The sequence below is a fragment of the Nylanderia fulva genome, unplaced genomic scaffold (assembly GCF_048542155.1).
Source record: "Nylanderia fulva isolate GAGA-0341 unplaced genomic scaffold, ASM4854215v1 Scaffold4, whole genome shotgun sequence".
In the NCBI taxonomy this organism is placed as follows: domain Eukaryota; kingdom Metazoa; phylum Arthropoda; class Insecta; order Hymenoptera; family Formicidae; genus Nylanderia; species Nylanderia fulva.
The window spans coordinates 106,840-133,354 of NW_028190476.1; the positions used below are offsets into that span (position 1 = coordinate 106,840).

The window sequence follows — 26,515 nt, forward strand, 5'->3', positions numbered from 1 at the left end:
GTGATGTATTGAGATAGCGCTACCTAAGTAGATGCAACTAAATAATTTAGCAAAAAATTGTATTTGTAATCGTAATAATTTTTAATTTATATTAAAGAAAGAGGGGAAGGGGGAGGGGGAGAAGAGAAGATGAAATAGTAATACAGTTCATAAACACGCCTTTATTACGTTTCACGTATAGATACATGGTAACTGACTTTCATACGCTACGCGTACGTAAAGTACGTCGTCATTGTAAGAAAAATAAAAAAGGGCTCGTGCTCTTTTTATTCCCTTCTTTCCAAGATGTACTCATAATGTTATCCGCTTTACAATATGGATAATGCATCGACGAGGATCGAGTTTATATCGTTGCTTCTTTGGTTAAAGATGAATCACAAAGTAGACTATCAGCCTACGGAGACTTTTACATCGATATTACGATATAACACACTTTACTCAACAATCACGTGACATTTTTCGGATCCGAATCGATCCCGTTTGCTATTCTTACCGATTAGACAGATAGACGATACAATCGTCTGTTCGAGAGATCAGGGATACCTTATAGTGTCAAAACTACTCGCATTTGTTAGACCTTTAAATATCAAGTATATGTACATACATTGTAAGAAAAAAAAAACATTCTCCTTTTTTCGCATAAATTAAAAATCGATCATGCAAATTCCACATATTATTTCGATTAAAGCTACATGCTCGAATAAATGCTGTTTATCCGAAGGCTGTTTATTAATCTGCGGTTTCGAAGTACACACATACATAAATATTCGCATTTTTTTACATGTTGATTTCACTTCGATTAATTTACGCTCACAAACATTTTGTTTGAGTCATTTTCCAATAAATTTATATAAATTCCTGTTTCATCTCGTTATCACGATATTATAGAATTTTATTCACTTGATGAGCTCGTCTTGAATATATTATGTATTTAGTATTCTCTTTCGCGTTCTTCTTGTATGTATTTGCATACGTAAATCTAGTCTATTACATTCGTTTAACAATCTCTCCCGCCGACTTACAATAGTCTTTTTTATGGAAACTGGCTTGTATCGTCAAAGAAACATCGGCCATGAAGCGTCGACACGTGGTTTCTATTCACAGGAGGGTCTCCTCCGAATAGAAACGACGCGAGTATTCATTGTCGCGGGCCCACGTAGGCGAGGAGAGTTCTACGAGCTGCGTGTCCATCGTAACCGCAGTCGTCGTGGCCGATCTTTGCAGTGGCAACCGACGAGCGGCCGCGATCGCGGCCTTCGAGCAGCCTCGTCAACCCCCCTCGGATAAATCTCAGCAGGAGCACTCTTCTTCCCTCGGTAGTTCGTGACCCAAGGAATCCTTCGTTGCAAAAGCGAGGATAATGTAAAATAGATAAGAGAACATTAATGGAAAACTATATATACATACATGTCAAAATTTTTAATCACGGTATAAATATTCTTTTTAGGAGATTGTTATTTAATTATTATTCAAATGCAATAATAAAAGTTAAAAACTCTTTTACATATTCCGTCGAATGAAAAAATCCTTTCTTTGTGTGTTGTGTATGTGTGTGTAAAAAATGTTTACAATCTTTAAAAAATATATTATTGAATATGCAACCAGGGAGTTTATCCTAGTTGAAAAAGCGTGTGCAAAAAATATGTAATGTATACAATACAACATTATATTATAATTCCACGATCTTCTCTTTCACTTTTCACCATTATTTTCAAAGAAACATTCCCCTTCGGATTATATTTGTGTGTATATGTTTTGATACAAGACTTATAAATCTGGATACATGCATTTTTTAAGAAATATTATTATATTACCAATACACATACACACATTCTTTATCGAGTAAACTCTTCAATTGTAGATTGTATAGTTGGTTTGAGACGAGTTCAATGCTAGACGCATTTTAAGCATTTTCGAGATTAAGGACCACGATCGGATGGAAACTTTGCAGGACGTATGTAGGGTGGAGGTGAAATTACCTTCCTTAGCTCCATACTGCCTGGTGTGCTCGAACGTTGCGTTCGCGTTGTAATCTTCTCATAAGGGATGGTGCCTCTGCAAAGAGCGCTCGGATCCAAACTCAATGTCGCTTTCAAGGTACTTTTCTTTACTATACCGTTGACATTGTTGACATTGCTGAGGCCGGTGGTATGACTCGGTGAGCAAGTGCGCGTGTTGGGCGACGAGTTGGTTGTCGTGTCGAGCGGGGTGTCCGAGGATTGCGCTATCAAAGAGTCAGAATTGGTATCGGTAGTCGTTGTACTCTCATTGCCATTTCTGCGATCCGTTATCGCATTATCGATATTGGCAGTCAAATCACATTCTTCCTCTGGACGGTTATTACCGTTGTCTGCGTTATCGCGGTCTTCGATGTTGGTTCGATGTATTATCCTGTTATCTCGATCCGATCGGACGATCCTGCGCTTATCCTGCCCACATAACATTTGTTTGTTATATTAGCATGGCATAGTAGAGACATGCGCAAATATTTGACAATATACTCGGAATGATACTCGATAATGCGTGCAACGATTCAATGATAGGAAATATGATAATAATATACACATTGTTATACGAGAAAGAACTAATCGTATTGTGTTAATGACAGTTTTGAGAAAGAGAAAGAGAGAGGTTTTTAATACAATCTTTAAAATAAGAAAGAAAAAGTTAAGCAGATCTAACAACAAATTTCAATTCTTCTTAAACACAATAAAACATTTATCTCTTTTATTATTGATAAAATTTATTAACACATTGATAAGTTAACGTATTTTTTTATGCGTTAGATTCTCTCTCCTCTCTCTCTTTCCATTATAATATAGATATTTCTATTATTTATCTAAATAGAGGAAATGATGTCTTATAATGATAAATTAAATACAATTAAAGTAACTAGCGGACTTCTCGAATATGCACCTTGCAATCTTCCATCATCTCGTCATGATCGTCCTCATGATTGTTGTCGCCACTGTAGGTTTGATCAAAAGTATCTGTGCTAGAGTCGTACGTATTGCAACTAAATGTTCCTTGCCGACATTCTGCCGGTCTTGAAAAAATTCTTCCGTGTGATTTGCAACCTTTATTTAATTTTTCATTTTCAGAATTATAGGCGGTGCCACGCACGGCTTGACCTACGCGATGTGCCACCGATCGGGGATCGATGATTCTCGGTTGCATGTAACCGCATCCATCCAGCTGTTAGACAAGTTAAAGTTTTTATACACGTCGGGTAAAATAAAATATTTTACAACATATTATTTTACAACTATACCAACATCAGATTGTACATTGATGCATTCTGCTTCCGGATCTGGTCTCATGATCGTTATTTCACGATCACAAATCGGCAATATGTCAAAATTAGGCGTCGGATGATTTATCACATCTGGATCCTTTGCAAAATAAAAGATTATTATATTTTATTGATTAAATAATAAAACTAGGATTATTTAAAGAATTATTTAAAGAGGAAAAAAAGATTGCCATAAAGATTATAGATTATAGATTAGGCTTGCATTCTTACCTGCAAACAATAACCAATCCTTTCGGCGATAGTGGAAAAACTTGGCCTATCATCGGGCTGCGGATGCCAGCATCGCGTCATAATCCCGTATATAGGATCTGGGCATCCTGCAGGTTTTTCGAGACGGCCTCCGGTCGTCACCATCGACATGACTTCGCGATTTGCGCATCCGGTGTAGGGCATATATCCAAATGACATAATCTCCCATAGGAGCACACCAAAGGCCCTAAAAATCAGTTGTACATTATGCCGCATCTTCTACCAAAAGCAAAAATTGACATACATATATACGAATTCACATGCAGTTTTTCTTACATTTCTTCGCAATATACATATACTAAGCTACATATCGATGAAACATTTTTTTGTATTTTCGTAAAAATTTCAAGTTTTGCGAGACATACATATAAATAATATAAATAACAGAAAAATGTAAAGCACATTTCTTAGATTAAAAATTGTTTAAAGAAAAAATGAAATTATTATGAAACACAATCTCACCAGACATCGGTTTTCGTAGTGAATATACCATCCAAAAAACTCTCTGGCGGCATCCACTTTATGGGTAGCATCGCCTTGCCACCTTTTCTATAATAATCGCTTCGATAAATGTCTCTAGCCATACCGAAATCCGCAATTTTAACAGTACGCCCTGGTGCTTTGGTAGTCAATAAACAATTCCTAGCGGCAATGTCTCGGTGTATAAAACGTGCTTCTTCCATATATTTACAGCCATTTGCGACATCATAGCCACACATAATAAGATCCAACATTGTTAATGATGTAGGTCGATCCTACAAAATTGAAAATACATGGCTATATATACGTGTATATGTATGTATGTATGTATATATGTATGTAATAGTATGTATGCACATACATACACGTATACGTATACATATACATGCGCGTGTTTATTTCAAAAATGAAATAAAATATATTCTATCCGAAAATACTTCAATGTTTGAATTGTACATATGTGTATTCTAAAATAAATAGAAATTACAAATATGATGCACAATATGGGTTTGAATTGTACATATGTGTATTCTAAAATAAATAGAAATTACAAATATGATGCACAATATGGGTTTCAATAATAAATTTTAATTTATATTTAATACAATATAAATAAACAACCAATAATATCATTAATGAAAAATAGTATTACTGTTAACAATATATATAATTAAAAACGAGATTAAAAATAATTTCTAATAATTTAATCAGAGATCTACATAAAAAAATTAGGAAAATAAAGTATCGATAGTATTCTTTTAATTTTAATTTATAAAATTATTCCATATATTCGGAAAAGAAATATATTCCATGCTCATTCGTTATTTTAGATCTCGTATATGTTACAGCTTTGTTTTTGAAATACAATTATTTTTTAAATACAAATTATTTTCTAAAATAACTATTGTCACCTAATATAATCTTAAAATGCATGATAGCACGATATTATGTCTCACAAACGTTTGATTCGAAACGTTATCATATTTCTTTACTGTGCAAGAATAAATTGTAGAATTGTAAAAATTGACAAAAAACATTGAAAAAAGATAATTATATAAAAAAATTAATCAATTCGGTTTATACGGTTTCAGTATCATAAAATTTATAAAATTTTGATTTGATTACAATTACGATCCGATTGGAAAAAAAGAATTCTGAAAAAGAATTAGTAAATCGTCGATTCGAGCGTTCTTGAACCAAATCTTGATATTATATATAATAATTCTTGTATTAATTTATGTGACAGAGATTACATCTTCTAACAGTCATATTTTTTTCTTTATTTAAATTCGCATACTCACTCTTTGGTCATATCTTTGGTTTCACTTTCTCTTTCAAGAGAGTTAATGATATTATTAATATACTTACTGGTCGAGGCCTTTCTTCACGTAGAAAATTCTTAAGATCTCCTCCGGCTAATAACTCAAGAACGATATATCTCGGATGTTTGTCAAAAGAGACACCGATAAAGTGTACTATATTAGGATGATTAAATTTGCTCATTATCAATGCCTCCATCATGAAATCAGCTTCTGCTTGTGTTGTAGATAAAGATGGTAGGGTCTTTACAGCGACAGGATGTTCCTCATCGCGTCTATATTTGTATACGCCTTGAAAAACTTCGCCAAAAGCGCCTTGACCGAGAGGTCTGTATTAAAAAATGTAATCATTTTTATTTTATTTCATATACTAAAATCAGTTTTTTTAATCTTATTTCCTATTTAAATTTAGACTGTGTGTAGAAAAATTCTGAAAATTTAATTATAAGAAAGCCAAAAACTTGTAAAGTTACTAGAGTTGATACAACTAATTGATTAATCAATTTAAGAAATCTTGACTAGAACGTATTTATACTAACTTTACTAAAGTAATGTAATCACGGGGTATTTGCGGTAAATCTTTGAAGCTATACAAATTGCCAGCGAATTCATAGTTGGGGTTAAATTCAGTCATCATTGTATCCGATACGGCACGCAGTGCAGTTAACTCTGTGCCATTTCCAAACATCATTTGACGGCGACGTAGAAGCTCTTTTTGGTTTTGGTACCGTTTATCTATCGAAAAATGCACGATATAAATAAATAAGCATATCAAATTTATATAAATTAAATAAGAAAATTAATAAAAAATGGCGATATATTTGAGATGTATATATACTTACAAGATACTAGGCAAATTCCGATAATGGCGAATAGGCCAATGATTACTACTACAAACGGTATCATATATGTTTGATGTACACCCTTGGAATCGTCGGTCACTAAAATTTACAAAACAATTCTTCACTTTGCTTATATTTGCATAAAATAAAATGAACGTGATGATTTTTTATATATGGCTGTACTTACTAATACACGATTTAGAATCGTTGCTGAGCAACCAACCCTGAGGACAGAGACACTTAGTTTCACTCAAATGCGGATCGAGTGCGACGCAACGATAATCACAACCGCAGCCACTGATTGCGGGTATAATGAGAATCTCGCCCGAGCCATAATGAGCTGCAGCTTTGAAATAAATATCAGTGAGCTTCTGACTGGCGTACGAATAACCACCCTCGCCATTTCCAGAATCCTCGTATCCGGTATTGCCGCCTAAAAAATACAAAATTATATTTCTAAATTAATTCTGGGAATTGTTATAATTATAACATAAATTAGTAAGATTTATTTTAACTTTTTAATTCCACTGTCAGTCTATTCCATTTTTAATCCGGATAAAAAAATCAAAAGATTCAAGGAGAATTTAAATATTTAAGATTCTTATTTACCAACATAACCACCGCCACCGCCTCCTGTTAGACAACCACCCCCTCCTCCACCGAAACCGCCGTTACCATAATCTTTATTTCCGGATTTGCAACCGAATCCTCCCAAACCTCCATGAATCAGTGGCATTCCCGCAACATTTTGTTGATCGGAATTGTTAGTCCACAAACCGTCCCAACTACCACCAGGTCCACCTAAGTAAATTGCGAGATTATACTCAAGTTTCCATTTTTTACTCAAAGGTTGTCGCTCTTTAAAAAAAATATTTTGAGATTTTACATAAGTACACAAGTAAAAAATGGCTAATTACCTATGTCTTTTGCTACGGACGGAGAAAGTCTACTCGTCAAAATAGGACCACGTCCGTGTTGTAATCCATCGTCAATCACTTGACCTCGCCCCAAACCACCACCACCACCCGCGATTAAGATAGGTTCTGGTTTACCATTAGCTCTTAGCTACAATCATTTAAAGAAATACATTAAATTTGCATAATGGTGGAAAATTAGTAGTGAAAAACTGAGAAAAGTAAGACTTTTATTCCACACAAGTATCTATATATTACTACTATAATAAAAAAAAAACTAGGAAAAAGAAAAAAAATCTATATGACACATTCTTTTTTTCTTAGCAGTGTATTGACGCGTCACTTTAGACATTTTCATTCTCTCTTACTTATATCAAAGGTATTAAAAAATTACAAAATTATTATTTACTGCAAAAATAACTGTTGCACCACCGCCGCCACCACCACCATTCTTAAACTCGAGTCTTTTCACTTCTCGCACTTTCGATGGAACGCCGGCTGGTGTATGCTTTGAAAACTCGAGCGATTGATCCGTTGATTGACAACTGATTTTGTTCATGCCAAGATTCTAGATAATAATATAACAACAATATAAATTCTATGCATAAATATAAAGTCTTATAATTGACCTCGGTGCAACTGAGAGAAAACGATAATTATATATATATAGGTATATGTGAAAATAAATTATAAGACAGAATAAAAATTTCATATAAAATTATTTTGCCTTTGAAAAAGAAATCTACTTTGATAATCGGAAAATTAATAATATTTCTCATTATTTTTACTTGCGTAATTTGCATAAACATAAACTATTTAACTCTATCGCAGTAAGAATAAAAACGTTTAGTATACTCTACTTTAAAATAATGTAATAAAGAAGTTGTTAAAAAAATGTTCAAAGTTGAATAAGTTACTTGTAAAAAATTCTATTTACTTATTCTATTTAAATTTCTATTTACTTTGTATTTTTGTACACTCACTTTGGAACATGCATCTATTCCCGCTTGACCTACTATAAAATATAGTTGGTCGCCTTTTTGAAGCTCTACCACACCGCGAACAAGAGCACCCAAAGCGCTACCCGTACCACCAGAGCCCTGTCCTCCTCGTGCTCCAACGCCAATTAAACTGTTTTTGGAGACAATTTACTAATTGAATAGATTAAAATATTCTTTTGTGATTTCTTTATATAATAATATCCTATTCATCATTTTTGCGTCTCTCACACGAATCATTTCAACAAGTAAGAAGTACAATTCTTAAATTAATTAAACACGATAGCAAATATACAATAGCAAGTATACAATATATATATATATATATATATATATATATATATATATTGTATACTTGCATACTTACTATATGTATACTTACTATACTTACTATATATATAATATATATATTGTATACATATATATATATATATATATATATATATATATGTATGTATGTATGTATAATATAGTAAAGGAAATAATAATTCCTCTTGCGTATTTTTAATATGAAACATGACTTTTCTCTATTATTAATTCTAATTGTATATTTTTTGGCATCTACTAACGTGTAGTATTCACCACGTGGTGCGGTCCATCGTTGAACTCCATTTGAATTAAAGATTGCCGGCATATTCTCCTGATCTGATATCGACGATGGCACAATCAATTCTACATTGGTGCTATTATATTTCTCGGCGCATTCGTCGATAATAGGGCCTGTCCTGCCAGTAGCTCCGCAAGTAGTAATCTCAATAACTGAAATTAACACATTCGAATAATTTGATAATTAAAAGACACGATAACTTCTCGCATATATGTAAATAACATAATAAACAACTCCGCTACAGCATACCTCGACCGGAGTGACCAGCTTTTTTGATTATTATTTGAAAATAATTAATTATCTTTTTTAAATAAAGCAATTTTTAGAGAAAGTAATTGTACTAAAAAAATGATAAAATTTCGAATATTTAATTCTTGATTTAGTGTAAAGAATTTCTGTTTTAAATCTAAACTATGAATAGATAATGTTAAAAAATACTATATTAAAATTATATTATTAGCATAAGAAAAATCTTATTAAAAAGATAAAATCGTGCAACAAAAGTAAAGCATTCCATCAAAATACTGTACTAACACACACTTTACTTTATTTTATAATAAATATAGCGTTTCATCAATAAATATATCAATAAGTTTAATGAGAATAAATGCATCTCTATTTTGCGTACCTGTCTCGTTTACGAAATCCGGATGCTGTACCGGATTGTCAATTTTGGGATTGTAATAATTAAAGTTGCCTACAACTTCCGGTGGAACTCCTGAATAAAAGAACGTTTGAAAAACTGTATACGTAACTTTACATATAATACCATGCTGAATACTGTGATTAATTTGTCTGTGATTTTTATATCGATTTGTCATACTTCTTTAAACTGATAAATAAGAAGGCTAATTCGACTCTAATTTTTTTCGAAAGATTTTCTTGTGAGGCAGTAAATTTTTATCTGCTGTTATTTTTTAATCGAGAAAAAAATTATGCTGTTAGGTACTGAAATAGAAACAATTGGCAAAATATTTTAGCTCTACAATTGTCACGAGATCATCTGTGCGATGACTGAATCTTTAAACAATCCTCTCTGTGTGTGTGTGTATGTAATATATACTTAACACATATAATATCTACAATATAATATATATAGATTTATTGAAGTTACCAATGGCGAAACATTCCGGACTTAAGGAAATATCATCAATTGCTATATCACCTTTCGAAGAAATCCCTTTGGCCGCCTCGAATTGCAAAACGTACCTATAAATAATAAGTGCCGAAAAAATTAATCAAATTTTGCATTATGTGTATGCATTTATAGTTGTATTTTTTTACAGTTACCTAAATGTTATGTTAGGTAAAGCAACTGCCTCCTTATACCACATGTCACTCTTCTTACTATTGTAAGGAGACCACCACAATCTGATGGTATGATTTCCATTTGGTTTTATTTCGACCAGGTAAAGTCCTAAAGATGCGGTATGCGGACCGTACTTGTGGTAGAAAAAGCGTATCTAGAAGCGTTTGTGTCATTCATAAGAAAAATTGAAGGCACATAAGAAACCTCTCTCACGCAGAACGATATGATACACGCACTATGATAGACGTTACCTCGATGAATATTTCTAATATCATTTTCTCAAAAGAGCATTTGCTAATATCATTTTCTACAGGGGCATTTGCAATAAAAGACACGTCGTGTCTAATATCATCATATATTCATATATCATAATCATTCGTAGTAGAGAGATAGACAACACCGAATAATATAATTGACAATTGACGTTGCAGCATATATTGTATTTCAAAATTAAATAAGCAAGTGTTACATCGCATCGAATAAATTAATAAAAAGGTTACTTGGACATTAATATTGGACATGTGTGTGTGCGTGCGTGCGTGTGTGCGTGTGCGTGTGTGTGTGTGTGTGTGTGTGTCATGTGAATTAAATTTATATCTTTAGTTAGAGTATATAACATATCGACACAACATCGATTTTATTCATTTTTGCCAATTTACTGTTTATATATAGTGATACACACACACACACACACACACACACACACACCGAAAAAAATATTTGTGTGAAATTACATGATTCTGCTGGATTTTTTTTTCGACTCAGCATAATCATGCAATATTGTTATCTATATATGGAAGATTACAAATTATGTAATTTCATATGTCATTTATTCTTATATATTTTCAAGGTTAAAAATATTTCCATTGAAAGTGGAGTTATACATATAGGAATAATATTAGTAATGTATAAATGCTGTAAAATAATGTTATAAATAAAACATAGATAAATGCTTATAAAATTCTAATAAAATAAAAACGTTAAATTTAAAATTACAAGTAATTTTTGCATAACAATAGTAATTTTATCTATATTTTATATATATTTTTACATTAATATGTATTTTTACTTAAAAAATATGGAAAAAAATTACAGTGATAATTAAGTGATTTTTTCAGTTTTGAATAAGTAATTTTCATGTAAAAGTACATGGATTTTCTTCAGTGTATATATGCATATATTACATTTATAGATATTATATATATGTAGATGTATAGATATATGTATATGTATATCGCTAATGAATCTATTATTACTATATAAACAGCATTCATAAAATTAACACAAATGTTTGCTTTCAATTTAAGATAAATTAAAAGCGAAATGAATAAAAACTATAATGATAAAATACAACAATTACAAACATACTTGACACGATCGATGATAAGGGCTAGTAGAATTGTTGCTATAAGGTGGTGTTGGATTATATAATGGACTTTCGATGGTACCTCGATTGCCATATTTATTATTCATGCCATGTATATTTTTAGATGCCATATTCACATACGCATAAGTTCCTGCCAAATAAGGAAGAGCGATAACGATATATATTATTGTATATATGTATATATATATATATATATATATATATATATATAGATATATAGATATATCGCGCTTTGCTTCATCTAATTCAAATGCTCACCTGTTGCATTGCAATAAGTATGATCATAAGTAGGTCCGGTCCTTAAACTTGGCGTAGCGCCTTTATTAAGAGTCCAATTTAAGGGTCTTTCAGGAACATTTGTCCACCCACACCAACCATTCTCAAAGTTACACCTTGCGTTTTCAGGGATTTTGTCTGTTAAAATTTTCAACATATTTGTTTTATATATGAGAAATTTAGCACAATTACTCTTAAATATATACATATAGAGCATAAGTTTGACAAAGATTATAAAATTATAAAAAAGAAAAGGACGAATTTTTGATGAACACACCGCACTCGAATGTTTCATCTTCACCATCGGCGCAATCTTTTGTAAAGTCACAGACATGAGTCCTATTCAAGCAAGAACCGTTGTTACATCGAAACAAACCAGTTGGACAAATGACACCGGCTGGCATAGGTTCTAGATAGATGCAAAATTGTTGTGTTTCAATTATTAAGTTACATTTTTTTGTGCATTAATTTTTTTCAATATTAATAGTATATAATCGCATTATATATGATTGCAATCATGTATAAACCGCATTTGTATTTTCTTCAAAATTATATGGCTATTTCTTCAAATGACTTAGATGCTCCTCTTTTTCAATTAATAATATTGTATTGTATAATTGCTACTGCAAAAATTGTATATATGTATAATACAATTCACAGTCGCTTAATTTCATGTACAAAACAATAAATACGTGTGCGTATAAACAGAGAATAGAACCATTACCCGTATACAAATGCCACAAATTTCAAAAAGATTGCAAACATGTAATCTATGTGATATATAACGGTCAAAGTGTTCAATTAATTAAACCATTAAATAATATTATAAAATAAGTATTTTTATTAGCAATACCTGGGAAGCAATGTACTAGACGAACATTGTCAACGCCGACACTTGAATTGAGATAGGGCAAGTATATCTCTAAAATTAATTCATAGGGTTGATCGACCGCGCGTAACTCGAAACTCATTTTCTGCCATCTAAAACAACATTCATTCAACATATTAATCTCTCTTTCTGAAAATATATATTATAATACAAATACAATTGTACATACGTCGGTTTTTGTACATACGTCATATAATTATTCAAAAATTTCGTGTATGCGATTGAGCTTGTATTAGCAGGGTTAATTTGTATGACAATATTTACGAATCCACCTTCCATTTCCACCAAGTAAAGCCAAAATTCGACGTGGCAACCCGGATTGGTACGATAAATCGAAGGTGACCATATTTGAGCACTCCCATTACCGGTTAACCATAGGAAATGGCCTTGAAAGACAAATTAATTTTTTTCTTTTACAAAATTGATTATACAAGTCATTTTATAATTTTATTTATTTAGCTAAATTCTATTTCTAAAAAGTATTTTGAGCTCTTAGCGTTCTCTCTCTCTCTCAATTTTTTTTTAAATTTTTACTCTAATTTTTTAAAAAATAACTAGCCCAAAATTACCGTTTGCGGTATCATCAGCATCCGTGGTCGGAAAATATTTTGACAGTGTGCTATTTGATGATGCCATGACTTTCCTAAACCTTTTAGGACTTCTATCCCAAGACCAGTCGCATGTCTCTACCTCCATATTACAGTGGCCGAAAGGTGATTCACTCGTTTTTCTAAACATTTCCTTAATTTCCTTAATTTTTTCATGCATCGTCTTGTGCTTCAAGCCGCCGCCGCAGGTTACCACGACGCAATAGAAAATCAGAACGAATCGAAGCAAAGATCCACTGCCACCGCCATGTATAGACACGTGCCGACGATCACACTTGCAACTCGCTTGATTGTAACCCGCGGTGGTGATCGCCAGCTTCAGTCGTACGTCTCTGATCATTACTCTGCGATTTTGTTAAATCGATCGTTTAATAGTTCCTGATAAGGTCACGCACGACATTGCATGCTCTGCCTTTTTGTGATACTGAACATAATTTTGTGAGTGTAGTTGCTTTTCGTAAATTTACTTTTAAGAGGATGTCGAAAGTGCGCGGCATCTTTCAAAAATGCGATCGATGATGAGAAATGTACGACGATAAACACAGTTATGAGTTTGAATGTGGATCTTTCTGGTGATGATCATCTTCCATTGTCTATAATACTGAAATCAAATAGATATTTTATATTTATTTTTATATACGCATATATTTTTATTATATATATATATATAAAAACATGTACCATGTACATACATATATTTAATTGAAAATTGTTGCTTAAAAAGTTGCATATTATATTATATTATTATCATCGTTTAAAATATTAATTTTAATACACAGTGCTTTTATAAAATAATGATGCAACATTAAATACATGTTCACTTTGTACATTTTAAGCTCGCATTTGTAAAATTCAACATTAAAAATTTCACATCTTACCGTTGCATGATAAAAAAAACGGATGACAGAGGTTGAAAAATTAAAAAAGGGAGAAAACTGTAAATTGGATTATGAGACTAAAACAAAATCGCGAATATCGGAGATGGATTAATTGATTTCTCGATATACATATGTATATCTCTTAATTTCCGATAGACGCGCAGAAACGAAGTTATGCCGATTTTCTGCCATCGATGATATTTTAGATGCCATTAATGTTATAATATTTATAAACTAACAAAATAGAATTTGCATTTGACTCTGTATTAATCGTATTTGTTTTTCTTTTAACTTTTTAAGATTGAGAAGAATTCTTTCGAAAATATGAAATAAATGCACACAAAGAAATATATATATTTATCTATGACCGTATTTTAAAATTACTGCCAGTGTTGAAAATCTATAATATACGTGAACTATAAATTTTCAGCACTGTAGTAAATTTTGGGACACAGCCTATAACAATTAAATTTATTCAGAATCACACATAAATAGTTATAGATAAATACTTATATATGCAGTTTTACTAACTTGAGGAATATTTTTCAACTCTTGTAAATTTTTAAATAAAAAATTGAAATCAATAATAGGAATGTTTTAAGTTATAAATCTAGATTAAACTTTAGTTTTAACTAGTTCTAATTTTAACTACAGAGCGCTGCAGTTTTCAATTTTGCTTATTGTTAAACTCAAGTCGTTTTACTTTGCTTTACGTTTAGGTTTCGCTCGAACATTTAGGTTTAGATTAAACTTTTGTTAATATTTATTCAATTATAACTTTTTATATGCTTTTTTATACTATCAAGTCCATTTGTTAATACGAATTGTGGCGAAAATTGCTTAAAAAGTAACAATTAATCCTATCGATTAATTGCATCTATATACACTCTCTATTTGGCGAACGATGCAATGATCATTGTCAAAGCGCAATATTATCGCGGAATGATTCAACAACATTTTTACTTGCCTTCATCTTACGAAAGCGATGAGAATTGCTCGAAATAAAAATTCTCTTCAAAACTGTAATAGCAAGTCATGGTTTAATATCCATTCTTCCGAATAACCAAATCTTTTGGTCCTCTTGAACACGATATATCCGACAACGAGGTATCGATCGGATCCTATATACTTAATGTTCGCACACTTGCCAATCAATCGCGTGTTTATAGAAATCATAGGATAAAGGTGATTATTCAAGTTTTTTATATATATTCTAAAAAAATTCTAAAAAGTTCAACTAAGCTACCGAAATACTTGATGTCACGATCAAGATTTTTTATCAAGATTTTTTATCAAGGAGAAAAATACATTAGAATAGAATGACAGATTTTCTGCTTTTCAACTGATTGCTCTATCCGCATTCAAACGTGTTACTGTAAAAATTTGCAAAAATAAAAAATGCGGAGGAGATATCCGAAAAAAGAGAACTCTCTTTCTCTTCATTTGAATTATATATATGCATATAACACATACATATATATATTATACACACATGAAATGTATAGATATTCCAAAAACACAAAGTTTTTAGTTGCGTGTCAATTATATCGTTTTATTTTTATATTATTATCCCTAGCAACATTTTTCTTACTTATCTATTTGGAAAAATATTTTACTTACTTTTATATATATATATATATATATATATATATATATATATAAAGATAAATTCACGTAATGATAAATTATTACGTCACGTTGTTGATGATTTATTTATAAAATACTCTATATTATATGTATCATAATAATACGACATTACACTAATAATTCGAAACTTTTGATTGTAATGAATTCAATTCTTAATATATGTTGCCCGTAAAAATACGTAAACGCAATGCAACGATTTAAAACATACTGTATGTAGAATGTCATATCGTGCTCCGAGCCACACAATCTGTCTGTTCCTTGTGTCTCGTTAACAGCAATTGAGAAAAGTATTTTGCTGTCCGTTTTTTCGCGGCCCCCACCCTCTACCTCTTCCGGAGGAGGATTCGAGTGGTCGAGTTGCTACGATCATTCTCGTAGATATTATATCGCACCCTCGTTCAAGTAATCATTCTAGTAACGTAATCCGGAAGTGCCTATTCTCATCAAGTTCCAAGAGTCTAGAGCCATCGACCGATGCTTATTGTTGCATGATATTTGTAAAAATTCACATACTTATGCAATTACAAACGATACTAAATTTTGCAATATAATTGTTTGTTATGCAAAGGATACTACTATGAATCTACATATTTACAATTGTATCGCATTTCAGGATATTAACTATTTTAAAAATTATATCTGACTAATACTTATATATCTTTTTACGTTTTTTATATTAGCTGAAGCATTTAGAATATTAAATTTAAATTGTCTCTGAAGATACGGAGTATCGAAAGATACGAAAATATTGTCAAAGCTGAAATTGTAGGTATATTTTAACTTTTTTCTATTAGTACATATACATACATATAATAGTCTCTCTTCTTTGATATTTTTATCTTTAACAATATGTCCGAGAGCAAAGACACGTAGATGTGCTCTTTTATATATTAATGCATATACATATGTATATATATATATATATATATATATATATATATATATATTTATTTATTTATTTATTTATTCAAATATTTATTCAATATTACTGAAACAAAAAATTTGAGAATTTGTCAAGTAAATCTTTTTTTAACATTTGCATAATCATTTTAATAAATGTCCAATCGCTATCAACTATATATTTAAGACCATAATGTCACAGAATGATTACGATGCAGACATCTTTTGGTGATTATTATTAAAGAAAATCTTGGAGAGAACCTTGTATATTTTTTTCGCGATAGTTTGATGCTGATGAAGTCAACATTAGCTATTTAATAATATACTTTTGCGCTTAAATAACGATGAAATTTTCTCTGTATATGTATAATGATATGTTTTATATTTTAGCTTTTTGTCATTATAAAAAGAGTCAAATATATTTTTTTTTGTGGTATAATTATATAATTATACGAGATGAAAAAAATATTTTACATTATGAGATCGCAAATATTTATCAAACAAGAATATTTTAATATCACAAAATAAAATATAATATATACATTTTATCAAAATGTATGTGAAGTGTAAATATATGTACCAATACGTGAAATAATTGAGATTTCGACACAATTAGAATGCTGTAAAGTAATTGATGATAGTACATATATGCCATGTTACCACGTACTTTTGATGGAGCAGCCCTTTTAGTATCGCTTCCGGTTTACCATCCGAAATTCTAGCAGTAATCAGACAACTCGCCAGCATATACAGGACACATCGACAAGAGTCACACTGTAATGATTGGTACATCAATATCCTTTGTCAAATACTTAGCACACGATAAATGCTACCACAGTCTCTATCGAAAAAGGTCTATTTAACAAAGTATCGAATAAGTTTATTGCGTCTAACAATAAGACTGTCTGAAGCACAGCAACTATGCGTTCGCACGACAAACGTTGATTAGTATAAAGTATCAGTAAAGAAGACAGTATCTCTTTTTTCTCTATCTCTCTTTCCTTCGAACCGAAACACTCGATGTACGATCAAATTTAAACTTGGCGTCTCTAGTCTCTCGATAATATCTTTCTCTCTCGCTCGAAACAAATGGACAAAAATCCTTGAACGCCTTTTGGAATTTTGCACAGTAAGATCGCGTTAGACTATCCCGCCTATGCGTAGACACGCACGCGTGCGCGCGTGCATCGCGTGCATCGCGAGATCACATATGCGTAACGAACGCACGAGACGAGACGAGACGGTGGTATCGCACAGACAGAGTATATCTCTGGAGCGCGTATCAGCAAAGATCGAGCCGCGCTCTTTCCGCCCGCTTTTCGGCGCTATCGATCGGCTGTCGCGCGCGCGACTCTCGCTCTCGCACACTTCTCTTGGCGAAACGTCGTCCCGCGATCTCTGAACCATTTAATTCACCAACGCCGGTTTCTCGCGGGTAGCTAAAGAGCTTTTAAGGCGCGACCCCCAGCCGTTTAACGCGTTTCACGCCCGGAGATGAAAGACGACAATTCGTGTCGACTCGAGATATATCCGTTGCGTCCTCCGTGGCTACCGCAGGGCGCAGGGTGTCGTTCCGTCCGGAATCTGGGCTTCGCGACGGAGCAGCGCGCACTCTCTCTCCGCACGCGCGTGGACCGTACGGGGAGATTACGACCCGCGTCTCTCCCGATCTCTCCCGCCCCCGCCCCCGCCTCTCACCTCGAACCTCAGCGGGGTTCGAGGGATGAAGAGGTGACGAACGATCATCTCGCGATCGAAGACATCGCACGAGGCATACATATTTTACGAGCATTCGAAACTCTCTTATTTTGTTAAACGTTCTTCGTCGCGTTGTTATTCCGATATCGCGGATATTGATATACGAATATCGATCGATCGTTCATCCGTAACCGTTGTTTCCAACAACAATCGAATCTGTACTCTCGCTAGTATCAAGGATATTTTGTTTCAACATCTTAACGCGATATATAGACACCCCGCGTGTGAAATAATATCGGATACATCTAACTCAAAATTGCATATAATAATATAATTTGTTTTGATTTTTTTAATATTAACAATAAATAATGTAAACCTGAGAAAGAAAAAGGTAGTGAAAAAGAAGATATGTAACAGAAAAAGATGACAACGAGGCAAAAACAAACGCAAAAAGAATATGAGAGAGAGAGAGAGAAAGAGAGAAGAGAAGGTATAGTGCGAAAAGAGATAAAGAAAAGAGAAGTTGAAGAAATACACGAAGGAATATAAATATACAGGGTTTGTCCCAAAAGTAATGAGCCTTTTTTCAAAAAAATAGATTTATTGTGATCAAACATGTAATACAACTTAATACTCTTCAAAATAGTCTCCTCCTGCGTCTATACACCTTTGCCAACGTGTTTTCCATGCATCTCTAGGCCCTCTGGAACTCGCTTTTCGGAATGCTGTTAAAGCACCTCGTCGTGGTGTTTTGAATGTTGTCCAGGGTCTCCAGATGCTTTCTTTTCAGCTCCCTTTTCACCCTTGGGAACAAAAAGAAGTCTGCCGGGGCTACATCGGGGCTATAGGGGGGCTGTGGCACCGTTGAAACACCGATCCGGGTCAGATAGGAGTTGACAACGAAGGCGGTGTGACTCGGCGCGTTGTCATGGTGGAGTCTCCATGACGACCGGATCTCTGGCTGGACGCGGGTGACTCTGTGATTGAGTCTTTTGAGAACTTCTTTGTAGAAGTCCTTGTTGACGATCTGCCCAGGTGGTATGTATAAGCTTTCCTATTATGATGTTTGCCAGTCTTCACCCCTGATGAGAGCTAACCCCGTCCAACAAGACACACTTTCTGGAGTCAACACTCTTTACATATATACATATACATAGTATATGTATATATAATATGTCTTATACTTAATAAAATATAATTATTTAAAACCAAAGGAAATATTATACACATATGACAGAATTAAAATGTTTTATTGAGAAGGTTAATTATTATATATATAAATATCTAAAACAAATGTGTGTACATGCGAGTACACATGCCATATTAGTAAAATAAAATATAAAATTCATTTTGCATTATTTTTTCATTAAAAATAGAATATTACGTGATTTACTTTCATGCGCCATTAAATTTTCGTATTGTTTCGTTAAAACTCTAATAAATCTTGTCTATATGTTTAATCATTTGCAGCTTGCGTAATCATATAGCACAGCAGGTATGTAATAATTCCGTATCAATGTCCTAAAAATTTTCATTAAACTGTATAAATAATAAATTATAGAGGTTCTCGAATGAATGAAAAAAAGAAAAATAATGGGCAAATATTTACATATACATATAACGCTCAAGACGTTCAAACTTATTATTTTCTCGCTCGCGATCGTTTTCGATTTTGATTTGTTATTAGCGAATTATACAAAAAGTTAAGTATATAGTGCAAAATATTTGATGATTTGAATCGATGTTTTCTTTAGATAAGTATATGCGCAGAAATAAATATAACACGTTTTTTATTATAAACATACATGTGTAAAATATTGAAAATTAGAACATTAAAATGATAAGAGGATCGAAAGAAAGAGAATTGAAAGAATCTAATTTTTTTTCAATTTACTAAACCGATCTTGAACGCAAACTGGCATCAAGTATACGCAAAATAATATATATATATATATATATATATATATATATGTCGAAACGAATGACTATTTTAATAAAAAACTATAGTGTCTTCACATATTCTCTCTAGATCTTGCTAGAACCGATAAGAATATATAGATATCTTGGTACATTATATGACTCTAATGTAATTAAACGCAGCAAGTGTATTATAATGTAAAAATTTACGTATAAATTGTAATAAATTTCATATGTAATTTATAATGAGGCAGATCGCAAAAAATATACTTGTTTATCTACAAATTTGAAGATGTGCACTTTATTAAAATTTAATTTTTCTAAAAAATTGGAGTTTGGAATTGGAATTGGAATTTTAGTTTTATCACGTTTTATTTCCTTACGTGAATATTTTTCAATTATTGTTGTGGAAAAGTTTACTTTGTGTTTCTTTTTTGCCAAATAATAAAAATAATCACACGCAAAACAGAAGACGCGATGCTAATATTTTTTTCATTATGTCACCGCTTGCCCCATCGCAATCTCCTTTCCTCTTGCATATATATCTGCTTTTCTTATCTGGTTAAATCTGGTATATCGCACTTTACCTCCTCTCTCTGGGAAAGTTGTTCCGCAACACTCGCACGCTCGATATGCGCAAAATAAAACGGGTATAAAAGCAAAATGTGGCTTCTACAAAATTTGCCCATAAACTTGAGAAATATTTCATATGCGTAGCATAGATTATATTTATGTTATACATTCTTTTACATTTTGTAATGCCTTAATTACATTTTTGGGAGAAACAAAACAACAATTTTCTTCATAAAATAGATAACATAAGATTTGTTTCTTAAAAATTATCAAGTTGAAATATTTCCAAGTTAATATATATAGCTTCGAGAATGCTTGCAAATTATTTCCGTCATCTGTTTTCGTGTGCATTATGCATTAAAAAATTAAAAAATAAATTAATTTTCCAAAGTTATGATGAAATAACGGAACGTTTTACGTTCGTTTTTTCGAGAGACACCCAACTACTATAGAGTATAGAGTATAGAGTAAATTATTGTAATTTGTTAAACGGACAAGATTTTATTTTTGACAATAATACTTGATTTTTGGGTTGTGTTTGTCATCGAATATCTCTAATTGTATTTGACGAAATTGTATAAATATTATTATAAGTACCAATTTTTATACTCAAGTGTTTCTCTTGCGTATCGATAAATTTCTTTTATCTTGAATTTTTTAAAATATTTTCTTACGGTATTTATAAAACACGATAAATTTCTTCTCTTGACGCGAGTCCACTATTAGTTTTAAACAGTCGACGGAAAGTTGAAGTGTGTCAAGAGTATGTGTAATGTGCAGATGCGATCAATACTCTTTCTGAACGCGGAATAAGAGTTCGTATATATATTTAGTATATTTTAGTAACATTGCGGCCAGCCTCTGAGATACCGATAGTAAAACACGCGGTCTTTACTAAAGGCGATTGATTATTTTCGCTACAAGTGAAGTGGAAAAAGAGCGCCTTATAGCGCAGTACAGACGAGACAGTTATTTTGACGTCACTATATGTGAGAATTTTTTTTGTGCTGTACTCTATCATGGAATACATATACAAATATATTAGTAATCTTCTTTAATTTTTAAATATCTTTCGATTAATTAATACTATCAAAAATTGACGATGCGATCGAAGTATTTTATAACTGTAGTAAGAGAGAAAAATTTTATATAAAATTAATTTAATCAATTTATATTTTATTATTTTTTTTTTTAAGAATTCTTTTTTCATCTATATATATATATATATATATATATATATATATGTATATACACATACATATATACACACACACACTATATTATATATAAACTCTATATATTTCTATATGCGATATATCGTACGCTACATATTTTTAAATTATTGAAATACACATATTATTCGTATATATAATTGAACAAATTATATTATTTTGACGAAAGAAATAGTAACAAAATAAAAATATGAAAGGATTAGATATAGATTAAAGATTTAACTAGATCTACAATTGTGTAATGTAAACGAAAACACTAAAATGTGATAAAAAAAAATTGTAATCTGAAAAATTACATCATGTTGTTTAGGTTTTCAATTTCAATATTATATCAATATGTGGTCTAAATTAAGACAAAACAAAAAAAAAAAACTAAAATGTTACATGAACATTACATGAAATATGAATATATAACATATATCATATTGTACAATCTTTCTTTGCTTTTCTTACTAAAAAAAAAAAAAAAGATTTTTATTATTTAGGACATTGTTTCTAATTACTTGTAATATATTGCAACCAAAAAATATGCATATATAATACTATAAAAAACAAAATAAATTAATTCGTGGTCTAAGAGTAATACATATTGTATTAAAAAAAAAAAAAAAAAGAAAAAGAAAAACACTACATGAAAAAGTTAACTTTTTTGTAGTTGGATTCATAAGCGAATGTGTTAAAAAGAAACTTAATATTTAGGCTTTTTATTTTACGAACAAGCATATTAAAAGCATTTTTAAAGAGTCAGGACGCATCAGCGAGATTATATAACACGCAAACAATCAATTATTATTTTAAAGTAAAATGGTCTCTTTTTGTCTACGTATACAAATATCATTAAAGAAAAATAATTATACATATACTACTGCGTATATATCTATATATACAGGGTGTTTCTAAACTTATGTCAAAGATTTAAAGGGCATATCTTAAGGGTAAAAATAAGAAAAAATTTCTATAAATATAGGTCCAAACATACTTTACTTCTGAATTATTAACTCCCTAAAGTTGGAGAAAAAAATCAAAAACTGTCAGACTTTTTCTTAGATTGTTAAAATTTTGCACAATACAATTAGTGAATACTTCATTTTTATGATTTTGATAATTTGATCCAATTTTGAGAGTGAGATATGAGTGCTAATCTTCATTTTTGAACCCATGTTTATAGGAACTTTTTTTCTCATTTTGATCCCTAGAATATGCCCTTAAATTTTTTGACATAGGTTTAAAAACACCCTGTATACAATATAAGCTTTAATTGTTATAAATAACACTTAATATTTTTTCATGATTATCCACGTGTTAAACCGCAAGAACTTAAGAATTTCAATTAAAAAATATTGTATGATGGAAACGACAAAAATATTCACTGAAATATAAAAATGAGTTATTCAACTCGCATTTATCGTATAACGATTATATCAATATTGCAATAACAGCTCAACTCGATATTCACATTGTTTCCAATTGTGTATCATGAATCGATATCATTATTTATACAACGCAATATCCTTCTCTGAAATCGGAATCTGTTTTCGAAATTTATTTCAATTAACAACATAACATTTCTATGCTAAGATATTTTGTATTAAACTTTTATTTTTTTCAAGTTGACTTTCTCTCCTGTAGAAAAGTTAAAGCTTATATAACTTTAGTATAGGATTTTAAAATATGCATATTGTGCTGTTACATTAAAGACACAAATTGCATTTTATTGACAGTTGCATAGAATTTGAGTGAAAATATGAAATAAAAATAATGTTTAGAGAACTACAACTATATCTCCCTCTGTCTTTTTCTTGTAGAAAGTGTACTTTTGATTGGTCATTAGCTCTCGTACATTTAATATGCTCATCTTTTTCTCTGTATTATTTCTTTTCCTCTTTCCCCGTTTCTACTTGTGCATCTTATGGATCGCATCTTTCATACATTAATAAAACGCCCGTAATATATATAAATACAATTACTGTATTTTTTTTTCAATAAATGATACTTAATTCTTTGCAATTATATATATCGAGAAAAACGGAACTCGTGGTTGTACATCACATTACTAAGAGCACTTAAACCACGCAACACTTAACTGCGTTATAAAAATACGCAATATTATTACAATAAAATAATTATTCGTAGTTCTTAATTCGATCAACTACATTTAGTTATCGAAAGTTTGTTACAGCCTTGCACCTTATCACAGTGTACGGTAGTTCCTTTCATTGCATTGCCTATAGAATTTCCACGAAAATACGGCAATCGCCATCAAACATGTAGCAAGAATAAAGCCACCTGCAATAAGGAGACATGCACAACTTATTGTTAGTATCAAACAAACAAGAAATCATTATTAAATGAATTATTTAATACTAAATAAATAAATTAAATATGTGTTAAAACTTTACTCTAAAATTCGTAAGAAAAATTTTATGAAAAGAACTCGTGTACTAATATACTTACAAATAAACACAATGTGTTGTATGCTACTTTAATTCTTTTAATTAAATTTTAAAACAAGTTTACTAATTTTTTTATTATTGTCTTATTGAAAGTGATATTGTTTAATCTCTATATAAACTAAAGTTAAATTATCTCTTTCGTACCAAAAAAGCTTAAACCATCAAAGTGGCGATCCATGGAAGGTGATGAAGTAGATGGTACAGCTGTTGTTTTTGCTCCAGTTGTAGTGACTATAGTTGTAGGTGTCGTAGCCTTAGTGCTTGTTGTCGATACAGTTGTAGTTGTAATTGTAGTAGGTTCAGGAGTAGTAGTATTTGGAGCAGTGGTAGTGGTAGTAGAAGGAGTAGTAGAAGGAGTAGTAGGAGTAGTAGGAGTAGTAGGAGTAGTAGGAGTAGTTTTTGGAGTAGGAGTAGTTTTTGGAGTAATGGTATTATTTGTTACAGAGGTTGAAGCGCTGGGTGTAGCAGTTGTTGTATCATTATTAATCATTGTTATAGAATTTAGCACAGGACCAGATTTGTTACGTGCTTGTGTCTCATTCGTCGTCTGCGCTGTACCTGCATTTATGGAAAATCCATACATTATTTTTATTTACAAAGAAAACTTACCTGTATATTTTAATTATAATAAGAAACTATTTTCTCTATGAACTATGAATAAATGAATATAAATCTATTCATGATTTATCCATTCATAATAAGCAAACATATAAGCAGTGTGTATATATCTTAATATACATGTATACAACATGGTTTATACAAATATGTACATACACAATATATTAATCATGCACTAGTAACAATTAAAATCAATAATATATTATTTTCTTTAAATTTATAAAATATTTATAATCAATATACAATATAATAAATATATGTATAAAGTGCAAAGATAAAATTTATATTAAATTTCATTCCTTTATGATTTTAAAAATATTATTACAAATATAATTTCTTTTTTAAATAATTTCTAAGCATAAATTTCTTTCAAAAACATGTGTCGCAATACGACAAAAAATCAAAAAAACATGTATATATCGTCAACGACCACTATATTATTCTGACGACGAAGCATTATAACTCGCGTCGTCGCGCATACGTCGATCGTTATCGTATTCGACGTAGTCAAGTCCGCAAGATTTGACCAGTGGTCGGCGGAAAATCGATAACAGCATGAATCTACTTGAAATCACCGCCGCTGCTGACGTTATGTCCGTTGTTTAAACATGAAAATTGAGAACGTGTAATTAATTAATGCGTGAAAATCGCGGCGCGATTCGTTTACATTTTTATATTTTTGTTAATTTTTCATATTTTGTGCAGGCGAATCAGAAAACACGTATGTATCGCGATATTTCGGAAACAAAAAGAATGTCGAACGCAGTGAAAAAAAATATGCTTTAACATGTTTTTTTCGAGACAGCACACGTGCCTGACGTGCCGCTATCAGTAATTCAACGCGGGTAGGCGTTGCACAAGACAAAATCGCGGCTGCCTTTAATCCATTAACCGCATAAAAGCCGTTATTATGCACAATGTCGCACATGTACTATATATTGTATATGCATATATATAATATGCAGTCGCGCTAATGTCAAAGAATCAAAAAACTCACCATTGTCAGCTAACACTAGCGAGCCAATCGTTATGCAAAGTAACACGCTAATCGTGTAAGCCGACTTCATTTTGGTACGAGTCGTATCAAAAAGGGCTGAAACGTAATTCTTTCGTGCTGTTTGAAAATGCGCACGGACGATGTACACTCACGTTCGTATTATCAAAGAGACTGGCAGAGAGAAGACTGAGAGAGAGGCGATTTTCATTTTCGTGGGACGCTTTTAGTACGCCTACTAAAGCAGCGCCGTGCATCCACTTTTAGGAATTGAAACTACGTAGCCACATCCACTTACATCTACATTTTGATTTGTGGTTCGCATCCGTGCTAAATACCATCCACTTTCCGATTAATAAAATCTAAAATCCTTCTTGATGCATGCGTCCACATTTTATATCCATAAATTATAGA

The 26,515-nt window shown here is 31.5% G+C and overlaps 2 protein-coding genes across 4 annotated transcripts; both read right to left on the reverse strand.

Annotated features, from left to right (window-relative positions):
• Nucleotides 1-141: 141 nt before the first annotated feature.
• Nucleotides 142-18,229, reverse strand: Alk (Anaplastic lymphoma kinase). 3 transcript variants are annotated; one of them, XM_029320676.2, is made up of 25 exons: nucleotides 17,284-18,229; nucleotides 13,153-13,792; nucleotides 12,771-12,969; nucleotides 12,548-12,675; nucleotides 11,972-12,103; nucleotides 11,677-11,832; nucleotides 11,400-11,548; nucleotides 10,013-10,185; nucleotides 9,837-9,931; nucleotides 9,351-9,440; nucleotides 8,685-8,874; nucleotides 8,101-8,248; nucleotides 7,527-7,685; nucleotides 7,121-7,268; nucleotides 6,813-7,004; nucleotides 6,391-6,636; nucleotides 6,204-6,302; nucleotides 5,901-6,096; nucleotides 5,411-5,690; nucleotides 4,025-4,317; nucleotides 3,524-3,749; nucleotides 3,276-3,392; nucleotides 2,917-3,195; nucleotides 1,980-2,429; nucleotides 142-1,338 (listed from the first exon to the last, which is right to left on the reverse strand). In XM_029320676.2, exons 2-25 carry the CDS (start codon nucleotides 13,529-13,531, stop codon nucleotides 1,291-1,293), a joined length of 4,572 nt encoding a protein of 1,523 aa, XP_029176509.1. In that variant the 5' UTR covers nucleotides 13,532-13,792; nucleotides 17,284-18,229; the 3' UTR covers nucleotides 142-1,290. The 3 variants fall into 3 exon arrangements, with proteins under 3 accessions (XP_029176509.1, XP_029176508.1, XP_029176510.1); XM_029320675.2 differs by having other exon boundaries at nucleotides 12,753-12,969; XM_029320677.2 differs by lacking the exons at nucleotides 12,771-12,969; nucleotides 13,153-13,792 and having other exon boundaries at nucleotides 17,284-18,228.
• Nucleotides 18,230-22,724: 4,495 nt separating this feature from the next.
• Nucleotides 22,725-26,318, reverse strand: LOC114944683 (uncharacterized). Its single transcript, XM_029320697.2, has 3 exons — nucleotides 26,105-26,318; nucleotides 24,634-25,047; nucleotides 22,725-24,322 (listed from the first exon to the last, which is right to left on the reverse strand). The coding sequence occupies exons 1-3, from the start codon at nucleotides 26,172-26,174 to the stop codon at nucleotides 24,228-24,230; spliced, it is 579 nt and encodes a 192-aa protein (XP_029176530.2). The 5' UTR covers nucleotides 26,175-26,318; the 3' UTR covers nucleotides 22,725-24,227.
• Between the last annotated feature and the right edge of the window lie 197 nt (nucleotides 26,319-26,515).